Source organism: Delphinapterus leucas, chromosome 2, assembly GCF_059928025.1.
Source record: "Delphinapterus leucas isolate spDelLeu-1000000601 "Yukka" chromosome 2, BTC_Dleu_Yukka2, whole genome shotgun sequence".
Taxonomy (NCBI): domain Eukaryota; kingdom Metazoa; phylum Chordata; class Mammalia; order Artiodactyla; family Monodontidae; genus Delphinapterus; species Delphinapterus leucas.
In genome coordinates this window covers 105,690,380-105,714,002 of record NC_143130.1, presented here as the reverse complement: position 1 = coordinate 105,714,002, position 23,623 = coordinate 105,690,380, and the positions used below count along the sequence as shown (strand labels likewise).

Below are 23,623 nucleotides of genomic sequence, written 5' to 3'. Positions count from 1 at the left end.
AAGTGCCAAAAAAGAAAAAATAAACTGCTCTGGATTTCTATTTTTGGCAAGTTTTAAGCTAAATGTCATTGTTAAATATTTTGTTGTTCAATTCACAACAGTTTAAATAGCATGAAGTATCCAAGGTAATTGTTTAGGTAGATATAGCTTTGTAGTATAATTTTATGGACTCTTTGGATGTGACAGCATTCTTTAGGGAAGTAAACATGTTTAAAAGTGAGTTTCAGTTGGGAGAAAAAATAAATAATTGTATTATTTATGGTTTTAAAAAATATGTAACCCAGAGGGATGTTACTAAATCCAGTGGTTCTTTTTCAGTCCTTATCAATTACATTTGACCTGTTGGTGTGATTTAACCAGTCGAGCCACTTTCTTCCTTAAAACATTTTTTAACTTAACTTGCAGGTTTTTATTTTCTTTCTGGCTATTCCTTCTCCCACTCAGCTGGAGTGCTCTGTGGTTCAGCTCTTCCACTTTTCTGTTCACACTTCCTGGGTCATTTAATCAGTTCCATGATTTTATATACTATCTGTAAACTGATGATTCCCATGCATATATCACCATCCCGGACTTCTCTTTTGAATGACATACTGTCATCTGTCCAGTTACCTACCTGACAACTCCCTTGAATGTTAAGTATATCAGTTTAAAAGTATGAAACTGGGCTCCTGCTGTTCTTCCCTCAAACCAGTTTCTTCTGCAGTGTTGCCCATTTCAGTTAATGAAACTCCAGTTTTCATGTCAGTTAGGATGGTTAGCCATCCTTGACTTTTTTTTCCTCTCATACCTCACCTTTGGCATTGTAGAAAATGCTGTCATCTCTGCCTTTAAAATATAACAGGAATTCTCCACCCATTCTGCTATGGCCTGATCCAATTTCAAGCCATCATTTGTCGTGCGCATTATTGCAATAGGTTTGTGTTTCTTTTGCCCCTCTACACCAATGTGTAACTAGATTGATCCCATTGAAATGTAATGCTTGAAAAATGTATTGCCTGAGTAGTTTCCTTCTTGAAATTCACTTAATAGCTGGCTATTTCAGTGTTGAAGTCAAAATTTCACTGTGATTTACAAGATGCCCTACCTGATCTGTCATGCCCCTCCTCCCTTGTTAATGGTATACTACTCTGCTGCAGCCACACTGGCCTCCTTACTGAGACTTGAACATACTAGATGTTCCTACCTCAAAGCCTTTCCTTGGAATTTTCTTCCCCTAGACATTGAGACGGTTGGGTTCCTCAGTTCGTTTAGGTTCTTACTCAAAAGCCACTGCCTCAGTGCTGTTTTCTCTCACTTAGCCTTCTAAATACTCTTTAGCTCTTTTCATCAACTCTCATGTTACAGAAGTTTATTTTCTACTACGTAAAGATAGAAATATTTGGAAAGTTAGACGCGAAACAACATTGATCGATTACTTCTGGACAAGGGAGAGGGATTTAGGAGGGTTAGGAGAAAACTTTTGCTTTGTGTGCTCAAAGGCTTAATGAGCAACACAGCATTATTTTGCTTCTAATTAAACTTAAAACTCCTTGTTGTAGGTATACATCAACTCTTCGGATTTTGTGTCTGGGTATAAATAGCATAACTATGGCCTGTGTAGTAGTTTAGTAAGCAGTTTTTATAGTTAAGTTGTAAAAACAGCTTTAAAATAGGTTTGGCTGTGATGGAATGAATGAGTCATGTTAGCATTTGAGGGCATAGGCTGCTGTGTTGTCTGTGATGGAGCTGTAATCAAAATTTGAAGAACTTTATCACTTTTTAAAATTTATTCTCCAGTGGGAATGCATCGCTATCTTTAAGAGGTAGCCATAGCAGATTAAAGGACATCTGAGTTTTTCTTCTTACCTAATCTGATTCCAATTTCACCAGTCTGAAATATTCTTCCTGCTTCTTATTTAGATTAACCTACAGCTTTTGAGTTGATTTCAGAACTAATATAACTCCCTGGAAGTTCATTGAACCAGTCTTAGGCTTTTCTAACTAGTCTGGAATGACATTTAGGAATAGTTTAGTAGAATACATGTTAAATGAAAACCTTCCCTTAGCCTTCTAATTAAAATTCTGTATTCTGAAAATGATGTAACCATTCATAGTGTGCTATAATTCCTTATATTAATCCTTTATATAGTCATCTTCACCTAAGTGGTTTTGTGATAACTTTAAAAAACTTTATGGCTAAAATTGAGGTAGCAAAGTGCTTTCTAAAGAAAAATTTTCCCTTGTCCTTGAAATTTTGTTGGCTTCTTATGTTGGAATTACAGTTATTTGTGCTGTTTAAGATGTAGTTTTACTGAAATTAAAGAGGAAGACTAATCAAATGACTTAAGATTGATGTGGATTTTTAAGAGAAGATACCCCCATCTTTATTTTAGGTTTAATCCAAATTAAGCAGTACATGCTCACATAACCTTTAGAAAATGTAATGCAGACCCCTCAAAAAAGACATACTTAACCATCCAAAATAAAAGGTTTTGATGTGTCCCTTTAGACTTTTTTTGCATATGTAGGCGTTTGAAAAAGTAATGTCCTACATATGGCACGTACATTTAAGTAATAATTTTTTTCTTCAACACAAACATAACATAAAATGTTATTAGATAACAGGTCTCCTAAAATTTTTCGTGACTACATAGTATTACGTTGCATACTTGTACAATATTTTACTTAACCAGTACTCTATTGTTGGGCCCTTAGGTTTTCCCCAAATTTTCCCTTTTACAAACAATTTTTATAAACAGTTGAACAGTCTTACAACTAAGATTTTGCTAATACCCTTAGTTATTTTCTTAGAATTATGCCCCAGAAGTACAATTATTTAAGAGCATGAATGTTTTAAAAACTTTCAATCTAGGTTGCTCTCCAGGAAGGTGAAAACAGTTTATCTACTTATTGGCAATGTAAGTGACCACTAATAACTTCTAGTTTTGTGAATTACTTGAATCTTTTGCTTGTGTTTCAGGGTTTGACCCTGAAATTTAAGTGTTCTTGGTGTTTGATAAGTATAAATTGAAGAGTAAGAATATTTATCGAGGTGCTACCAGGTTGATTATATTTCTGTGTATACTTTGAGATTCACGTGTAATTCTTTTTCTCAGATATGTATATATGTGTATATATGCATATATTCAGTGCTATCTTAATTTTATTGTGAAAAAAATTCAAACATGCAAAGAAGAATAGTATAATCAGTCTCCATGAACTTGTCCAGCTTTAGCAATTCTTGGGTGATGTTGTTTCATCTATACCTGCATCCAATCCCTTCCCCTCCTGTGGTTTTGAAGTAAATAAATATTTGATATATTTCATCTTAGCTATTTCAGTGTCTCTTTAAAGATAAGAGCTTTAAAAATAACCAGTCATTATCACACAAAAACATGTAATAGATATTTTAAGAAGGCATTCTCCAGTTGTGTTTTATTTCTGCGGGAATGGTAATGTGGATGATTGTTTTTTGCTTACGTGTTATGTTTTGCTTAGTTCTTCCTAGAATTTGGGAAGTTCTGTTCATTAGAGATAAGTGTAAAAAATTTTTTTGAATGAGAATCTTGGTATGGTTATCCTCGTGTGATAAAATTGAGTTTTCAGGATAGCAAAGATGGGATTCCACTATATTTCATATACATTTTACTATTAAATTCTGAAACTAGAAATAATTCTAAATTTTAGCTGCTTGGATCTGAGTGATGGAGAATGATATAGTAACTTTAAGTCGGGTTTCCTTATTAAAATTTATTTTCTTATAAAAAATTATTTTGCTGTACTTGTGAAGTCTTTTGTTTGCAATTCAGAAATCTATGACAACAAAGATTTTTCATCAGTTTGACAGACTCATTTGATGACAAAACCTGACTTCAATTGACATGAGATTATAATCTGTTACATTTAGTGACTATGCATATATATTAATGCAGAAATATTAATGTATTTTATTTGATAGCTGAATGCTTGCCCAGATCCCACTGGGTGTTACATAGCAGAACCACAGTATTATCTTTGTAAAACCTGAAAAATCTTGATTTTTTTCCTAACGTGTTTCCTGGGGAGACTTTTAAAAGTGTATTTGTTATAACTCAGTGCTCAGTTTGAGTTTACTGATAAAACTGAAGCTTTCTACAAGATAATAAAGAAATGAAGTCTTATGAATAAATATTGTTGATCCTTGCTATTCAGAATATGGTCTGTGCTACAGCAACAGCATATCATCATCATCATCACCATCATCATCATCATCATCATCATCGTCTGGAAGCTTCTTAGAAATACAGAATTTCATGCCCTATCCTTTCACTCCTTTTTATTGCTTGCTTGGGAGTTGGAAATTTCGATAAAGTTTCTGGCAAGAGTGTTTATGATGGTTGGGGAGCAGAGCTGAGGGTCATAGAGTAGCCATGTTTTACATAAATTTGAAATAATGCAGTATTTAAAATGACCATTATATATACAAAATTTGAATAATGACTCTTCCTAAATTACAAATAGAATTAAAAATCAAGTAATTTCCAACAGGCAGGCTGGATAAATGGCAATGCTACTTAAGCAAGTAAAACAGAATAATGAATTTCTATTTTTCACTTAGATTTCCATGTTTGCTTTTTCTTTCAGTGTTTTTTGCTGAAAACAGTCAAGATTTATTGACCTTATTGAAGTAATTTTGAAATGTTAATCTTAATTCTTTTCCTATGAAAAGCAAAATCTTACATATTCCTAATGCTTGTTTGATACTCGTAGATTCAGGAAATTCTTTTTCAAATGGCTTAAAATGTTCCCAGAGTGAATAGATGTTTGTTGATGGGTAGTTTTACTGTATAGAAGCTGCCCTAGTTAAGAGTATGTTGGGTTCTAAAATGCTGTCTCCCCCCTCCCCCTTAAGTGTGATGTAACACTCAGAATAGAGGTGACTTAACATTTAATGATGGGGAAGGGGTCAAGTTAGGAGTATGGGATTAACAGATAGAAACTACTATACATAAAATAAAACAAGGATTTACTGTATAGCACAGGGAATTATACCCAGTATCTATGTCTGTTAGGACTGCCAATGAATGAGAGACCCCAAATTATGGAATGCAATATCCAGTGAAAGTTTTGTTGTCCTAGAGATGCCCATTTCCTTGATTTTATATAGTTCTGAATTGCTCTTGAGGAAGGGAAGCACACAACTTTCTAACTTCTGTTACGGGGTTTATAGAAAAGCTTTGCTGACTTTCGGCCAAGCCATATATTGTAGTCATTAAATTCCAGGGTGGATGAAGCTGTCTTTACAGAATGAAAGAATTATGAAACTAATACGGTATTAAAGACTGAAAAAAAGAGTATTTTAAAACCTCACAATCTTGCCACATCCTGAGATGACTAACACTTCAGTGTATAATCTTCTAGATAACTTGTATATTGTGTATGCTCCTTAACATCTTAAACATCTCTTGGTGTCAATAAGTTATTTTCAAATGTTGCTGCTTGTATCCAGTTAGACTGATGTACTGAAATTCATTTAATCAGTTTCTTAGTATTATGAACTTGTTTTCTCATTTTTCACTGTTAATATGTCCACATCCTTGATTCCTTCAGATGAGTTCTCAGAGTGAGATTACTGAGTCAAAGAACATGCACAGGTTTTGTTTTGGGGGTATTTTGTTTTGTTTTTAAAGAACATGCACAATTTTAAGGTTTTTGATAAAATAGTCCATTTGTTTTCTGAAAATATGGTTACTAGTTCATACTGTCAGAAATAATGTATGGAAGTGACCATTTCAATTTAAAAGTTTTTACTTGTTTGGTAGGTAGAATGTTTGGTTTAATTTTTGTCTCCTTTATGGTGATACTGATTTTTTTTGCTAATCTCCATAGACCTTTAGAATTATTTGTTAATCATCTTTTGTGTCCTTCTGTCATTGTCCCATTTTTTGTTGGTATGTACCAATAATAGTAAATGATGTAGTAGTAGGAGCAGCTGCTGCAGCTACGCTTGCTGTGTGCCAGGCACTATGTTCACTGTTTTCTATACCTTGCTTCACTTACACCTCATTCATACGATTATCCTATGAGACAAGTACTATCAACAGTACTCATTTTATGATAGAAGAATCTGGTGTTTGAAGGGGTTGGCTTTCCAGAGGGGAATGCACACCAGAAGTGGTTGAGTTTGAAATTGAAACAGGTCTGACTCCAAAGCCTCTGAGCTCTTAACCATTAGGATGTGTTTATTTTTATATACAGTATTAAGAACTTGAATTGTGGACAAATATGTATTACATACATTTCATCAGTTTTTTGCTCTTTATTTATGGTATATTTTAGTACGGGGATTTTTTGTATTATGTTATTTAGGAAGTTCTCATCTCAAGGTTAGTCATTACTTTAAACATAGTTTGGTCACGGTGGGTGTGGCATGACTGTGGGAACAGGTATCTTTGTATCTACCTTTTCAGTTAAAAAATTTTTTTTAAAAACAGGTGTATCTAAACATTTACAATTTAAGTTATTAACTTGGGTCCTGTTCAGCAGTAAACCAGGGTGGAGCTTTTCAGTGTACAGACATATGCAGAAGGATTTCTCAGTTGAGATTGATCTTAGTAATTATCACTGTTTCAAAACTAATATATAGCATGAAGAAAAATTTTCACTGTTGAAGGAAAATTGTGTTGCCCTTACTGAACTTTCTAAAAGGATGGGTGAGGCTGCTTACAGTATGTTGAACAAATCAGTGAAGAGTATATAATTGGGAGAGATTGTTAGTATTTTACACAACAAAATCAAAGTTTGAAATTTTCTTCAGGCTGGAACCCCAGGGATTGTGAACTAGATATAAGAGGATTAAATAGTATCTGAAATGCAAAGCCGTGCACTTAACAGTGAATTCTGCATGTGTTGACAATGCCAAAGTTAGCAGACGTTATAGCATCTGGATAGCATCTGCAGTGTGTTCACTCTTGCAAGAGCAACCAAACTTGGACTGCTGTGTTCAGAGGGACATTGACAGGTTAAGTTGTATTCGTTATAATGCACCATGTCTTGTTTTTATGGAAGATAGGATAGGGAACAGTTTGCATAAGATGTTTTCAGTCAAATAAAAATAATTCGAGGGGACTTCCCTGGTGGCACAGTGGTTAGGAATCCGCCTGCCAATGCATGGGACATGGGTTCGAGCCCTGGTCCGGGAACATCCCACATGCCGCAGAGCAACTAAGCCCGTGAGCCACAACTACTGAGCCTGCGCTCTAGAGCTCACGAGCCACAATTACTGAGCCCATGTGCCACAACTACTGAAGCCCCCATGCCTTGAAGCCCACGTGCCTAGAGCCCATGCTCTGCAACAAGAGAAGCCACAGCAGTGAGAAGCCCACGCACCACAATGAAGAGTAGCCCGTGCTCACAGCAACTAGAGAAAGCCTGCGCGCAGCACGCAGCCAAAAAAAAAATAAAATTATTCGATTGCTAATGAATGGGTGTTAAAGAGAAGAGCTAAGGGAGGAAATTAGTTAAGAGCCAACTAAATTTTAGAATTGAGTGTCTTCAGGTTGTGAATTCGGTGACTTTAGTGGCAGTTCATGAAGTTTGGTAATTGGTGAGCAAGGAGGTTGCAAGGGAATTTTAACATCCTCTGAAGAATTTGGGGGCATTGAACTACATGATTTAGTTTTTTCATCATTGAGGTTCTGGGAATATTTTCTTAAAGACTTTCATTTTTTAAATTTTCTGTTGCATTACTTTGACAGGAACAATCCTTTTTTATTATAAAATGCTTATTAAAGAAAACTTGGAAGGAAACATGGAGAGAAGGAAAATATTTACTTACAGCATTAGCGCTCAAAGATAACCACTTTCAGTATTTTGATGTTTTGATCCATTCTCATATCTCATTAGCTACAGATGTACCTGTACCCCTGTATATGTGTTTTTTTCTTTAAGACTTATTTTTTTTTTAAGTGTGGACCATTTTTAAAGTCTTTATTGAATTTGTTACAACATTGCTTCTGTTTTATGTTTTGGTTTTTTGGCCGCAAGGCACGTGGAATTTTAGCTCCCTGACCTGGGATCGAACCTGCACCCTCTTAACCACTGGGACCGCCAGGGAAGTCCCTCCCTATATATGTTTTATATTTTTATAATATATTTTTACCAACATGGAATCATTACTGTATATCGTTTCAGAACCTCTATATTGTAAACATTTTCCACTTAGTAAGTTTTCTCCAATTTTTTTGTTAAGTGGCTGGGGTTTTTTTGTTTTTTGTTTTTTGTCAAAAGGATTTACAAAACGTAAAGATGGTCAAAGTTTCTTTTTCAGTTCCAAAATAGGATAACCTGAAATTTATTTAACATTGTCAGTTGCTTAATTAATACAAATTTGTTGACCTACCCATTGCTTGGCACTTAGGTTTAATTAAGAATTTTCAAATGAACTTATAGAAACGTGTACTGGTTTTACTTAGTTATAGCAGTGGAAGTGCCAGTTTCTTCCTCCACTCCACCGGATGATCATCCTTATAAGCAAATCTGACAGAAAAAATATTTTCTGGGAACTTGCTTAAGAGTGTGTGACATGGTATATATCATTTTAACATTTGCTATAATAGGGTCTTTTTAAAAAACTTGAACAGGTAATATGTACTTTTGTAAAATACACCGTCCTTGTGTTTCAGCCCTCCTGTTCTTGTTTCTGGTAGCAACTGTCTAAATTACAATGTTTGCTCTCTGTATGTTTTTTTCCCTCCTGAATGATATTAAAGTTACGAGAGTGATACTTCACATTGGGAACTTCAATTTCATGGCTGTATTGCCTAAGAATAAAGATAATCTATACTATCAAAGCAATGAAAATAAACATTAGTTCAATATTATCTCGTATACAGTCCACATTAAAATTCTCATTTTCACAAAAAAAGTCTTCCCCACAACGTTGCTTTCTTAATCTAGAAATGGCCTCCTGCTCTTTTTTTGGAGGAGTCCCAACTAGGTGTGTTGTATAGTGTCCCTACAATCTTGAAATTGCCTGATTGTTTCCCTGTTGTATAGGTTCAAGTCAAATATTTTACCAAGAATATTGCATAGGGAATGTATGTTTCTTATTTTGTGGAATCAGGAAGCATATGATGTCAGATTACTTGGTTTAAGTGGTGACCCATGTTTCTATAGTAAAGGTACGTTTTTTTCCCTCTTTTAATCAGTGGGTAGTCTGTTGGGTAGTACTTTGAAACCATGTAAACCGTTTCCCTCCCACCAAGCTTTCACCCAGTGCTTTGGCATACATTGACTGTTGTCTGAATCAATTCTTATACTGATATAATCTACACCAATCTAACAGTTTAAGTGGTCTGTCTTTTTCAATATGCTTTTCTTAAAACAGTTTTTCATATTTATGGTTTATTTTATTCTTGCCCTTATTTTTTTCGGTTACTCATACTTTTTTGGGGACTGTTGAGTTTTTTGTCTTATAGGTTTTGACAGTTGCATATGTAATTTTTACATTTGGATTTTGATCTATTAATGTTTTTGTGTATAGAATGAGATTGGTCCCCAATTTTTGTTTTTAGATGTCTGTGAGGCACCATTTATTAATTTATTTTTCACTTATATTTATAATCTGTTCTTTTTTTAATTTATTTTTTTATTGAAGTATAGTTGATTTACAGTGTTATATTAGTTTCAGGTATACAGTTAAGTGATTCAGTTATATATGTGTGTGTGTGTGTGTATGTATACACACACACACACACACACACTCAGGTACCATTTATTGAATTCTGCATTTCCCCCTAATTTTTATCTTGAATATTCTTAGTTTCAGTTCTTAGACCATAGCAGTTAGCATAGTTTATCTAAAATGGCCAACTTTGGTGTTCTTGTGGCCTGAAAATACCACCATGTACTGTTTTTAGTAGCCTCTGTGTGATAGTCTTTAGCTTGAGATCATGTCTATGTTTTGATGAATAATTATAGCTTTGGGGGTGGAGCAAATTATAGTCCCTTGGTATCTGAGGGGGATTGGTTCTAGGACCCTGACAGATACCAAAATCTGGGGATGCTCAAGTCCCTTATATAAAATGGTGTAATGTTGCATATAACCTATACACAACATCTCATATACTTTAAATAATTTCTAGATTACTTACAATACTAAATATATTATAATTACCTATAATACCATAATGTAATGTAAATAGTTAGAAATACAGTGTAAGTGGTGTGCAGCAAATTCAAGTTTTGCGTTTTGGAGCTTTCTAGAATTTTTTTCCCCTAAATATTTTTGATCCATGATTGGTTGGGATCTACAGATGCAGAATCTGCCGATACGGAGGGCCCACTGTACACTGGCCAACATTTTTTTTTTTTTTTTTTGGCGGTACACAGGCCTCTCACTGTTGTGGCCTCTCCCGTTGCGGAGCACAGGCTCCGGACGCACAGGCTCAGCTGCCATGGCTCACGGGCCCAGCCGCTCCGCGGCATGTGGGATCCTCCTGGACCGGGGCACGAACCCGTGTCCCCTGCATCGGCAGGCGGACTCTCAACCGCTGCGCCACCAGGGAAGCCCCTGCACTAGCCAACTTTTTGCAGACATATGGGCAGTTTATTTTTGCGCTCTGAAGAGGCCAGAGGGAAATAGTTGATGAATGCAGTAAAGACACATAGGAAGCAGAGAACAGGGTTGGGGTGGGGAAGAGAGTAACAGGAAAGTAGTGTGGAACAGGGACAAGGGTCCTTAAGGGGTAAAATAGGAGCTTAAGAGTGTTAAAGGAAAATAATTTAGACCAGGAGATGCTGCTCTAAGTAGGCAGAGATATTTATTTATAGTATCCAAAAGGTACTGAGAAATGCTTGATAAGAAATTGTGGAAAACTGTGAAATAGGAAGTCTTTGGACTTGATTGCCATCATCTTAAAAATTTGCCAACTCATTGCTGCCATCTGGTGACACTTCTCTTTAAAAGGTTTCAAAGAAAGATGGGAAATAGCATATTAGGCATACGGCAGTTGCATCTAATTTAAATTGAATGTAGAGGCTATTTTAGGTTTTAAGGGATAGTGATAAAATTCTAAGGTGGGGTTTTGAATTTCCTAGTCCGAGGTAAGTTATTTCCCTTGTTCTCTAGTTAATATATCTGACATTTGATAAGCTGTATTGATACCATCTTTAAATTTCTTTTTTTCTGGTCCAACGGATAATGTGATATGAGTAAGTATAATGTGAGTAGCCTGTTGAATAGGGCAAACAGGTAGAGGACTGACTGAAAAGCTCAGTAGAAATATCTTGTGGCTGATTTACTTTCTGTTGTGTGTTTCCACCCGCCTCCATCCTCCCTGGAAATATGCCTACATATGATACTGAACACAGTCTGAATGAGTGGCACTGCTTTGTCAAGTATTTATCGTCCATCCCCTTTCCACTAAAGGTGGACTTCCAGTGCCCAGTACATAAAGACCAGGGAGTTGAAAGCTTGATTCCAATTATGAATTGATTCTTGCCCAGCTCCCAGCAAATTCCAGGACCTTCATAACCTACATTTCTGGACCATTTGAAACTTAACATCTCATGATTGTCAGCACAATCTGCCTTTCCCACCTTGTCATATTTCTTCCCAGCAGAATTTACTTGCTCTTTAATGTGAACTTAAGAGAAATGGAGTAATTGTTATAAACATTTCCCAAATTTTAAACTGGATTGACAATCCAGGCTAGGTTTGCCTCTTAAGAGGGCAGAGAGCACAGTAGCTCAGGTTCAGAATGAACAGTTGGAAATAGAATTGACAGGTTTGCTTGCATTCCAATTAGATGTAAGATTTTGTGTTTTCTGTTTTAGGATATGACTGGGATGGTAGAAGTGGGAATAGAAATACATTTCTATAATTCTTGTCCTTCACGCTGCCACTAAAATCTCTTGTTGCTTTTATTGCTTCAACATGAAACATGGTCAAATGGACACATAGATCCTTTGGTGTAATAAAGCAATAAAAGTAACTCAACATTCCTGGTTTTGACTTTTACTCACCAGTCTTAGTGATCCTTTGATGATAAAAATTGTGGAAGTAAGAACCTGGGATGACAACAAAAATATTATGCAAACACATATGCGCATGCATCCATGAGCTAGAGGTTTGAGTACTGCCACCCAATAGCCTCTAGGAAAATACTCAGTCTTTTTCTGTTGTCTGTGCTATGGTGGAATTCTGCTTTTCTGGTAACCAGATCCACTTGATCTCTGCTACTGAATTAAATAGGACGCAGAGTATCCAGGTGACCATAATCATTTCAAAAATCTTTCCCCCTTTGGTTTTACTCTTTGAAACCAATTTTAGGAAAGAAACTGATTCTGTGTATTTTTTATTCTATGTACTTTTATTTACTTAGCTCTTCTGTAGTATTCAGTATTGAGTTTTTAAAAGAATGAATTTATCTTAATGATTTTGCTGAGAAAACTTACAGGGTGTGACCAGAGTACTCAGAAATTGCTGAGTGTTTATGATGTGCAGAAACATCTGATTTTCAAAAAGTGGAAGAAGTTGTGATTTATAAACTCTGGATCCATGAACTAGACATTATTCTTCACGGAGACAGTAGAATAGGTTGTTAAAGTTAAAACTAATTCATGTGAATTAATGTTACTTCATTATGTAACAGTGTTGTTAAGACTGTTAGTGTACATTAGTACATTGGATGTTCTCAAAACATTTGAAAGTTTTTAAAAAATCAATGTTTAAAGAACGTGGATTGTTGTTACTAATGTGACGGGCCCTTTTTTATTTCTCTCAAATGCATTTCCTGATTAGGAGTTAGGTGCTTGACTTTTAAAATGTTTTCCTAAAAAGAAAACAAAAAACTTACATGTTCATTGTAGAAAATTTGGGTAATATAAAAGACTATGCAGGTGGTAACAGTTGATTAACCACAAGAGTACCCATGGAACAATATTTTTAAATATTTCTGCCCTATGTTTCCTAAGCACACAATTATTATGTGGGTAGGTATATATGCCTCCTGTTAAGTATTGTACAATTATATATACTGCTTTCTAACTTAAACATTTTATTGTAATTTTTCGTGTCATTTAAAGTAATCTGTGAATTTTCTAAAGACTGCAATTGCTGGTAATTAGAATACTGAGTTTAAAATCTTTTACAAAAATGTATGTAGAATGTTGGCTTGGCCAAAAAGTTCATTCAGGTTTTTCCATACCATCTTATGAAAAACCGAACGAACTTTTTGGCCAACCCAGTGCAACCTAATGCTACAGCTCTGTATAAAGTAAAAAGCAAAAACTGATCCCTTTCTCTGCAACTTGCTTTTACACTTAAAATCTGATATAGTTCTTTAAGACTATACCCTCTGGGTCTGAGTTTTAACCCAGTCAGAACAGTTTTCTCCCATTTCTTCCTTCACTGATACTATCTTTAAAAAGCTAGGAGGAATTGACCTGTCTTATGAGGGTGACTCCAAAGTGTAAACTTCTGTGACCCATGAGGCAGCTTCAGATACACTATTCCATTTCTGTTAAGTCTTTAAAAAGAAAAAGAAAAAAGCTTAATGAGTTACTATAAAGCAAAAACCCTGCAGTTTCTACTCAAGTTGAGAAAAATACAACTTTGCCAGCAAGGTTTACACTTTGGAATGATTCTGTGACAGTCCAGAAGTAAATGGAATAAAATATTTAAGGAAATAAAATGTTATTCAATTATTTTTATACCCAGTGAAACTGACAAATATAAAGGACACAGGCAAACTGTTACTAAGATGCAAGAACTGATAAACTATTTTCCAAGTTTTTTCTAAGTAATACATTAGAATCTTGAGGGACCATAATCCCTAGAGAGATCTGGTAGAATTTTTGCATTACTGACCACAAAAAGATAATGCCACCTATATATAATCTTACAGAAGTGTTACACATGAGTCTGATCAATCAAGCCTTTGGTCCCAGCCTCCAATTTCTGAAAATACAAAGGACAGAAGTATATGTGGAATTATACTGAGGGTATGAAATTCTGGAAAAAACTGCAGGACAAATGCCCAGGATTCTTCAACAGATAAATTTTAAGTTAAAGGGGGACTTATAAAAAGAGCCTTAAAAGACACATCACGGCTTCCCTGGTGGTGGCGCAGTGGTTGAGAGTCCGCCTGCCGATGCAGGGGACACGGGTTCGTGCCCCGGTCTGGGAAGATTCCACATGCTGCGGAGCGGCTGGGCCCGTGAGCCATGGCCGCCGAGCCTGAGCTCCGCAACGGGAGAGGCCACAACAGTGAGAGGCCCACGTACCACACACACAAAAAAAACCACGTCAAATTTGTTTTAATGGGTAAGACTATACTATGCAGGGATATACGTTTAGGTAATAGAACTATTTTAAAAGGAGGAAAGTGATTTTACTGTAAGGAGTTTTAGGGAGACGAAAGGGATTGAGAAAGGAATGGTGCATATGGGGTTTCTGAGTTGGTATTGAGATTTTATAGAGACTTGAGCTGCTCTAGCACCTTCAGACCGTTAAGCTGCAGTACCTTGTACTCACCCACTATTGGAGCAGGCAAAATTCTCCCTGTTGGAACTGCTTTTCCTGACATTGGTTCCCTTTTCCTTTCCAATAAATACTACCTGGGTGTTTTGGTATTCTTCAATTTCTGGGTCTTTTAGGCTTGACGTTGCTTCTCTTTGCTTCTCCCACAGTGGTAGATACCGTGTGTGTTAGCTGTTGGCTTGCCCTTAGCAGCGTGCATTTTGGAGTTTTGGTTGGGATGGATACTTTGACACAAAGTTCTGTTGTAAATGCTGTCCATGCTTTACCCATGGTTGTTACTCTCCTTAAAACCCAGGGAGGGGGCTTCCCTGGTGGCACAGTGGTTAAGAATCCGCCTGCCAATGCAGGGGACACAGGTTCAAGCCCTGGTCTGGGAAGATCCCACATGCCGCGGAGCAGCTAAGCCCATGCGCCACAACTACTGAGGCTGCGCTCTAGAGCCCACGTGCTGTAACTCCTGAAGCCCGTGTGCCTAGAGCCCATGCTCCGCAACAAGAGAAGCCACTGCAGTGAGAAGCCCACACACCACAACGAAGAGTAGCCCCTGCTTGCCGCAGCTACAGGGAGCCGTGCGCAGCAGTGAAGACCCAACGGAGCGAAGTATAAATAAATTTTTTTTTAAAAAGGGAGATTTTACCTGTAATTGCTATTGGTATATTTATTGTTTGTGAAAAACATTTGCTGAAAACTGGCTTAAGTCCCCACTTAATAGCAAACCTTAAGAGCCAAGCAGAAGTATTTGAAACCAGTTAGGCCTTTTAGTAGGTTTCTGTTTTGATTCCTCTTGGTGTTCTAAGACTTTGTGGTGCTCCCACTTAAGTTGAAAGGCTGTTGGTGATTCTCACTAGCCACTGTGAGGTAAATTTTTACTGCTTAGTCAAAAAATAAACTGTTTATAAAGGTGTAATTTAGAAGGCAAAGTAAAGACAGGCTGTTTCTTGAATTTCAGAAAGGATAGGAGCTTTACAGCTTTAAAATCAGTATGCTTATGAAATAACTAGGTATTTTAAGGGTCAGAATGGTGGTGGTCATGTATAAATGTTATACTGCCTTTTTTTTTTACATGTATGTATATATAAAACATTTTTACATAATCCACGAAAACTAGTTTGTTACGATTATCTTGAGGATTGGAAAGTTAAGAGATACTAGATACTGGTATCTTTTGTTTAATTTGTTGTCAGTACCTTTCAAAGGGATGAATGGGAAATAATCTTAAGAATGTTACTCTAAATCTAAGGCGGGTCCCTCTTAAACTCTTTAACTTTGGTGTGGGAAGGAGCAGTAGACTGATACAAAAGCTAAAGAATGTCAAAACATCTGCACTTTAAAATGATATCATGAGTCTCCATGTAATTACAGGATTGTGCCTCTGTAACATACATAAAGATCATTTTTGTTTTGAAACGGTCTGAGGAAAGTTGTACCCTCTTCCTTGGTTCTCCTGGTTCTTTTTTTTTTTTTATTTAATTTATTTAATTTTGGCTGCGTTGGGTCTTTGTTGCTGCGCGTGGGCTTTCCCTAGTTGTGGCGAGCGGGGGGGGCTACTCTTCGTTGTGGTGCGCGGGCTTCTCATTGCGGTGGTTGCTCTTGCTATGGAGCATGGACTCTAGGCGCACGGGCTTCAGTAGTCGCAGCACGCAGGCTCAGTAGTTGTGGCTCGCAGGCTCATTAGTTGTGGCGCATGGGCTTAGTTGCTCCATGGCATGTGGGATCTTCCCGGACCAGGGATCGAACCCATGTCCGCTGCATTGGTAGGCGGATTCTCAACCACTGCGCCATCAGGGAAGCCCGTCTCCTGGTTCTTTTTTGATTTACGCAGTGTTCTACCTGGTAGTTTTATCATCATCACCATCCAGCATTATTAAATGTTCCAGCTATATTTTGTATTATATTTTCACATAAAAACTAAAGAATCATTACATTTTGTAAAAAAGATGGTATTGATAATCTATGGCATACTATAAATCAGTTGAAGTACCTGGAAATAGATTATTTCCAGAGTGAATGAATTGGTTCTGTTTATTGCTTTTGTATAATAAAGTTAATTACACTTGAAGAGTAGTGTGTTAGGTCCACATTCATCTAGCTGCAGAAGAGTTTGCGGGCAGAATTTGGAGTTCTGTGTATCCGCGGGAATGAGTGAGACTCATTTTAGTAAAAGCAGTGTGCAAGAAGGTGGAGTTATTGATGATAGATGGCAAGAAATAGTTAGGTTAGCACGACTGGGAAGGTGAAAAACAAGAAGTCAGTGGTAGAGAGCTTAGGGGGTTCTAATTTGCTTGAGGACTTTAAAACAGGGAGGTCACTTGGAATTAATAATGCCCAAGAAGATTGTGTTGCCAATAATCTGTGAAGAGGATCCCCCCCCCCCCGCCATAAGGGATAATCTAGCAGGAATATACTACAGAAGAGGAGATTGAACTTCTATAAGGATTTATTCAGGGGGCTCTAGTCTCTGAATAGTAATATACTTGCTGCTATGAGATCCTTTTCAGTTGACTGAAAGTGGTTCAAAATAAGGTAGTAGGTAGTCACAGTGGTTCAAAATAAGAGTAGAACAGGTTTTTATCAAGGACTGTTTTGTTTTTAACATCTTTTCACCTGAATGCCTTTTTTTCTCTCAGTTTTTCAGCTTTGTGAAGCACCTTACCATCAAAGACAATGGCCAGCAATGTTACCAACAAGACGGATCCTCGCTCCATGAACTCCCGTGTATTCATTGGGAATCTCAATACTCTTGTGGTCAAGAAATCTGATGTGGAGGCAATCTTCTCGAAATATGGCAAAATCGTGGGTTGCTCTGTTCATAAGGGTTTTGCCTTCGTTCAGTATGTTAATGAGAGAAATGCCCGGGCTGCTGTGGCAGGAGAGGATGGCAGAATGATTGCTGGCCAGGTTTTAGGTAAGGTCTGGGTTGAATTAATTTTTCATTGATTATATTGATTATATCATTGATTATATAATTCAGATCTGAGAGTTTTTCTGTTCATGTCTTCTCTTTGTTTCCCTCTGCATAAGCTTAACAGTCTGAGGTGTTCTGGATGTTATGACTGACATTAGCCTAATAAAAATGTTGGGTTTATAGGTTTCATAGGCTAAAGAGGATTTTACTTATTAGGCCGTTTTGTGTTAGTAGAGACTGGATAACTCTTAGTTGGCAGTCTTGAGTAAGGTAGGGGAGATAGGAGTGATATTTCATAAGGTACTATTGCTGCTTAAAATGGCTGTGTCTTACTGCACAGTCGACTGGGTGAAGACAGTATAGCTTAGTCATGTATTCTAGAGTTAGATTGCTGGGCTGTATGTTGGGGCCTCACAACTATGTGTTGGGCAGTCTACCTAGTTTGGCTGAGCCTTAATTTTTCTCGTTTGTTAAAATGAAGGTAATAGGACCTCAGTTTATTATCTGTTCTTACCTGAGCAATAATACTTCGGGATTGTCAAGAGAAATTAGATAAATTGAGAGGATTAATTGAGATGTTTCAAGAGAAGCTTCTAGTTCAGTATGTTACACTCAATAAAAGGTTGTTTTAGATATTGGTTCTCCCAGTAGGGTTCTCTGTGGTCTAGCATGTTCAAATTTTGAGAAATGAGATCTGAGCTCTGTTGATAAACAGTTTATATTCTAAACTTTAGGTCGCATTACATATGTTCAGTCCATTGCAAATCATTCTTTAGAGCTCAGGATATTTCGTCTTTGGCCAGTGGATCGATAACCTTTAAGTTGGTTCCTGTGTCCTTGAGACCTTACTCTTCTAATATTGCATTGCTTCCTTGCTTTCTGGTACCACAAGATATTCCAGGTCATCTGTGTATTTCTTGATCTATCCTGGAGTTTGTCCCTTTTTCATAAGACTGTTGGCTCCTTTTAATGGGAGTTATTTAGAAACCTGTTATACCAGGAGTGTTTATCGTTACTGAATTTCAGTTGCATCTTGGGCAGAATAGGGGACACATTACTTTTTTAAGAAAACAAAATGTATGCTTTTACGTGCGCTTTGTACCGCAGTTTCAAACAATCATCAGTGTTTTTACCAAAGTTAAGATTACTAAATGTTATTTTAGATTTGAGGTTCATTTTATTACTATATATTCTATTTTGGATATTGACTTAGTACAGTTTTCCTTTGATTGAACAACATGTGTTTGCACTGCGCAGATCCACTTATACGTGGAATTTTTTTTTTTAATAAATATGTATTACAGTATTACAGGAACGTTGGTTGAACCCCCCAATGCGGAACCATGGATAAGGAGGGCCAACTGTTAAGTTATATGCAGATTTTCAACTGTGCAGAGGGTCAGGGCCCCAACCCCTATGTTGTTCAAGAGTCAACTATACTGTAGTTTAGAATCACATGAAATAATTATTCTATAAGGTTGTATAATCAACTGATACATAATTTAGTTCTGTTTCATTTTATTACATTTTTAAATTGATTTAAAAATTCTATATTTAGTTTTGTAAAATCTTAAGATTCCAAAGTCAAAAAAACTGTAAAAAGCAAGGTTGTTAATAAACATTACATATTAAAAATTAGAAATGTTTAGTGAGCCAAGAACTCTGAAGATTATTCATAAATGTAATGGTGTTTAGCAAATAGACAGTGTACTTAAATGTCTGTTTTTCAATTAGTCATTTAAACTGAGCTTTGGAGAGCTGGCTAGCTTTTGGCTAATTGTTTTTTGACAAATGGCCTCTTCTGTTAAAATACGAGGGAGAACATGAACTCTTTCATAGGTAGTGGGTGGCATGGCAAGCAGCTGGGTACTCTGGCATAGGTATTTTAAAAATTATGCTGTATATGGAAACTAGGATTTTTTTTTTTTGCGTCTTTCCCTTTTCTTGGACTGTGTGTATGCATGCATGTAAAGGTTGTTTACTTAAGCATCTTGCTGTTTGCACGGTATTTCTCTATTTTTTTTAGTAGTTTCTCCAAATAGAGTTTCGTTTGTTTTTTCTTTATAAATTTATTTATTTATTTATAGTTTTGGCTGCGTTGGGTCTTTGTGGCTGTGCACGGGCTTTTCTCTAGTTGCGGCAAGCAGGGGCTACTCCTTATCGTGGAGCGTGGGCTTCTCATTGGGTGGCTTCTCTTGTTGCAGAGCACGGGCTCTAGGCGCGCAGGCTTCAGTAGTTGTGGCGTGCGGGCTTTAGAGCGCAGGCTCAGTAGTTGTGGCGCACGGGCTTAGTTGCTCCGCGGCATGTAGGATCTTCCCGGACCAGGGCTTCAACCCGTCTGTGTCGCCTGCATTGGCAGGCGGATTCTTAACCACTGTTCTACCAGAGCAGCCTTGCACAGTATTTCTTAAGTATTTTATATGCAACTTTTCAGGTTATCCTGTTTGTAAGGAGAATTAAAAATTCCCCTTTGGGGATAATTTTGAGGGTGCCATACTTCAACCATATTAATTCATGAATTGCTATATATTTATATCTCTGAGGTCATTTACTCATTCCTAATATTTGTGCTTATTTTAAATACACAGAATCATTTCTGGAAAGGCAACTGTTGGTCACTGATACTTTTCTTCTTTGATAGTAACTGAGTGAGCACTCTCTGAATGGTGAGAGTTTCTCATTGAAGTGTGCGAGGTGAGGGTAGAAGGTACCAGAGACAAACTTAATGTGTTTTGCATAATGAATGCTTTGTTGGTACAGAACAGAGGACAAAGAAATGGAAGATTAAGTCCAAACCTTGTAAAAAATTCTTGAGCCTATTTTATATGACAAGGAATGGTGAGGTACATCTTTTGACCTTTGTTGATATGTATGGCCATGTACACTTTAAAAAGCTGTAGTTTGAGGACCACCCCACCCCACCCTACCCCTCAACGGAGGTGTCATTAAAGCTTTTGTTTTTGTTTTTTTCAGATATTAATCTGGCCGCAGAGCCAAAAGTGAACCGAGGAAAAGCAGGTGTGAAACGATCTGCAGCGGAGATGTACGGGTCAGTACCAGAACACCCTTCTCCGTCCCCTCTACTCAGGTCCGGAACTTTATTATTTATAACTGCATTGTGTCCATCAGTGGGCATCTTCTCTATCTGTTTTCTGGATGTGGGGAGGGTTAACTGTAGTATGTTTTATATGTGCGAAAGTAATGCTTTATTAATTTTGTGTTAATATACCTCCTTTTACCCCATTTCCCAGAGAATTATTAGAATTCCCTGAGGTTTTTACTATTAAAGAGCAGTTTGGTATTTAAAGCATAAATTACAGTCCTTCAAGAGGAGTTATTTAGCTTCTAAGAAGCTGGGGAGGGAGAGAGGGAAGGAGGATGACATAAAAATGTTTAATTTACTATTGTATTTTTCCATGTTCTTATTTTAGCTGTTAATGTTGTGTGTTGACATTTTAGCAATCTTACACCTAAATTTGCAGTTTGGCCACTGAATGGCCAGTGACCTAAGGTGATTGGAATTTAGAGATCTGTTGTGTAATGATTGGATGTTAGTTCATGCTTATCTATTGATCTATTTGTTGGGTTGGTTTAGCGTGGGTTTTTTTTTTTTCCCATCGGCTGTTGTGAATTTACATCAACAGTTCCAAATTAATCCTCTTTGGTATTTATTTTTCAGCTCCTCTTTTGACTTGGACTATGACTTTCAACGGGATTATTATGACAGGTATGTTTAAAATGTTTTGTCTATTCCAGAAAGAAGCTGTCTAGTGAGAACCATTTTATTTTTCTATTGTGTAGTAATGTTCCATTTTGTAGTAATGAATAACAGACATGTTTTCAAATAAAACCCCCTCTTTCTGCCAGAACATAATGAAAAAATACCTTCCCCAAAATTGTCAGAGGTAGACTAGCTGAGGTGACGTTTCTGTTGATTTCAAAGAATCAGTTTATATATATTGTCAGAGAAAATGTTTTAATTTGTTTGCCACATAAAAGTAAGGACTGACTTGCCTAATGATGAAATGGGACTAAATTAGCAGTATCATGTTCTCTTCATTATTTCCCTATTGCATACTGGCCCCTTGGTTTTGCATTGTAAGGGATTGCAGCAAAACTGTAAAAAATGATTCCTAACCTTAAAAATCCAATAGTCTCCTTTGGGCAAACCAACCAATATGAAATAGGATGCAATAAGCATATATAATGAATTAACAATATAGATTGCTTTAGGAGTTAATGTTGAAGTGTTTGTATTGTAGATTGGGGGTGATGATACAGTTCTAAAAGGCAGGGAGGTTGGAATAATGATTATGATTTCTTGTGCCTACAGAATAGCATTCGTATTTGAAAAAGTCATGAGAAAATTGGTAGATGTGTGGATAGGGATAAGTTATGTATGACTTTGAGTGTATAGAAAATTTTAACAGTGTACACTTCTACCTTCATGAGAATTGTCCTCTGAAGTTTTACTTTTAGTTGTCTTGGTGAGGCAGTGAAACTTTGACCATCCCTTTATCATCCTACTCTAAATAAGTTTGGGAAAAGCTGTTTTGAGGAATTCCAAAATTGAGTAAAAGAGTTAGAGACAGCAGAGAAGAGTGAAATCATTTAGATGTTTGCAGAAATAGCTTCAAATTTCTTACCACTGCTATTTGGTCTTAAAAATTGGTGACATGGGGGCTTTCCTGGTGGCGCAGTGGTTGAGAGTCCGCCTGCCGATGCAGGGGACACGGGTTTGCCCCGGTCCGGGAAGATCCCACATGCCGTGGAGCGGCTGGGCCCGTGAGCCATGGCCGCTGAGCCTGCGCGTCCGGAGCCTGTGCTCCGCAACGGGAGAGGCCACAGCAGTGAGAGGACCGCGTACCGCAAAAAAAAAAAAAAAAAAAAAAAAAGGTGACAACACCACTGTTGGCCTCACTTTTCAGTTTTTCAAGAGGCAAGAGAGACCTTTAGTTATTCTCTGTATTGCTTGATATTATGGAGTGTCAGTGAAAAGGAATGTCTTTGACCTTCCATTCTAATCTCAGCCAGTAGAAAAAGAATTCTGATGAGTGATGGAGTAACCAAATAGTAGCTGGAAAAGAGCTCACTTAAATATATACTGAGGTCTGTTGGGGAAACGAACATTTTAAGAATGGAAAAACTTCTCAGGAAAATGGTATAGTTTTCTCTCAGAAGTCATCCTGAAGATACTTTATTCACAAGATTAAGATACAGTTAGTAACATCCTGAATCAGCTGTTAGATTCTTAAGAAGATGGGAAATTGGCTGTGAGATGTGCTGAAAGCTCTGCTTCCTGTTATGTAAATGGAGGTTAAATCTGTCTACTTAGTCACTTTAGTTCTTAGTCATACCCTGAAGAACATGAAATTCACATGAATATTTCAAGACATAAATTTGACATTTCTACTACCTATTGTTATGTTAGGGAGGCAGCTGATACAGAGCAGAGAAAAGAATAATTGAGGAATCCAAAGACTTAATCACTTAGTGGAAAAGGTTATGACCAGAGTCATATATGTCATCTCAGTTTTCTTATTCCTAAAATGGAGATAATAATGCCTACTAATAGAGTTGTTATGAAGACTAAAGGCAACGTGGAAGATAGATTGCATTATAAAATAACCCTCAAATATTATTATGCTTTTAATCAGTCAAGAATTCCCAATCTTTTTAGAGCATGAATATTCCTGTAATATCAAAATGAAGGGAATCATGAACACCCCACCATTCCTCTCCACAAAAACTAACATCTCTAGCATAATTAGAGTTCTTTATGTGGCAGAAGTCTTCATAGTGAAATGAAGACTGATTGGTGTTTGTTTTCTAGACATGCTGTTTAGTAGTTACTTCAACTTTTTTGTTTACTCTGTGTTATGGAACTTTTTAATTCAAATATACATATATAAGAAAGTAGTATATCAGTAAAAGATAAAGACTGCTTTTATAAACATAACGACAATACCATTTATAATTAAAATAGTTAAAATAATCTCATCAGTGTTCCACAGACTGGAAATTTTTTTAGACCACGGATTTTGCAGGTTGTATTTTGTGTTGTTTAGCATGTTCCTCTGCCACCTGTATTCCCTGTGAACTAGTGGGGTAGATTTGGAGGCTAGTTGAGATTCAAGTGCTATTTTCTTCTTTTCTTTTCTCTTTTTTGACATGGGAGAGGTAGGAGAGGAGACCAGAATATTTCATGATGGTAT

General features: G+C 36.8%; 1 protein-coding gene across 12 annotated transcripts in view; it reads left to right on the top strand.

Moving 5' to 3' along the window:
* Positions 1-23,623, top strand: part of HNRNPC (heterogeneous nuclear ribonucleoprotein C) — a 47,206-nt gene that overhangs the window by 8,743 nt on the left and 14,840 nt on the right. For 10 of the 12 annotated variants that reach the window (XM_022587628.2, XM_022587625.2, XM_022587629.3 and 7 more), the window contains 3 exons: positions 17,131-17,408; positions 20,382-20,496; positions 21,088-21,135. In XM_022587628.2, coding sequence (XP_022443336.1) covers positions 17,168-17,408; positions 20,382-20,496; positions 21,088-21,135 — 404 coding nt within the window. In that variant the 5' untranslated portion in view covers positions 17,131-17,167. The remainder of the gene's footprint in view (positions 1-17,130; positions 17,409-20,381; positions 20,497-21,087; positions 21,136-23,623) is intronic. The other 2 variants (XM_022587640.2, XM_022587636.3) reach the window with 1 other exon arrangement.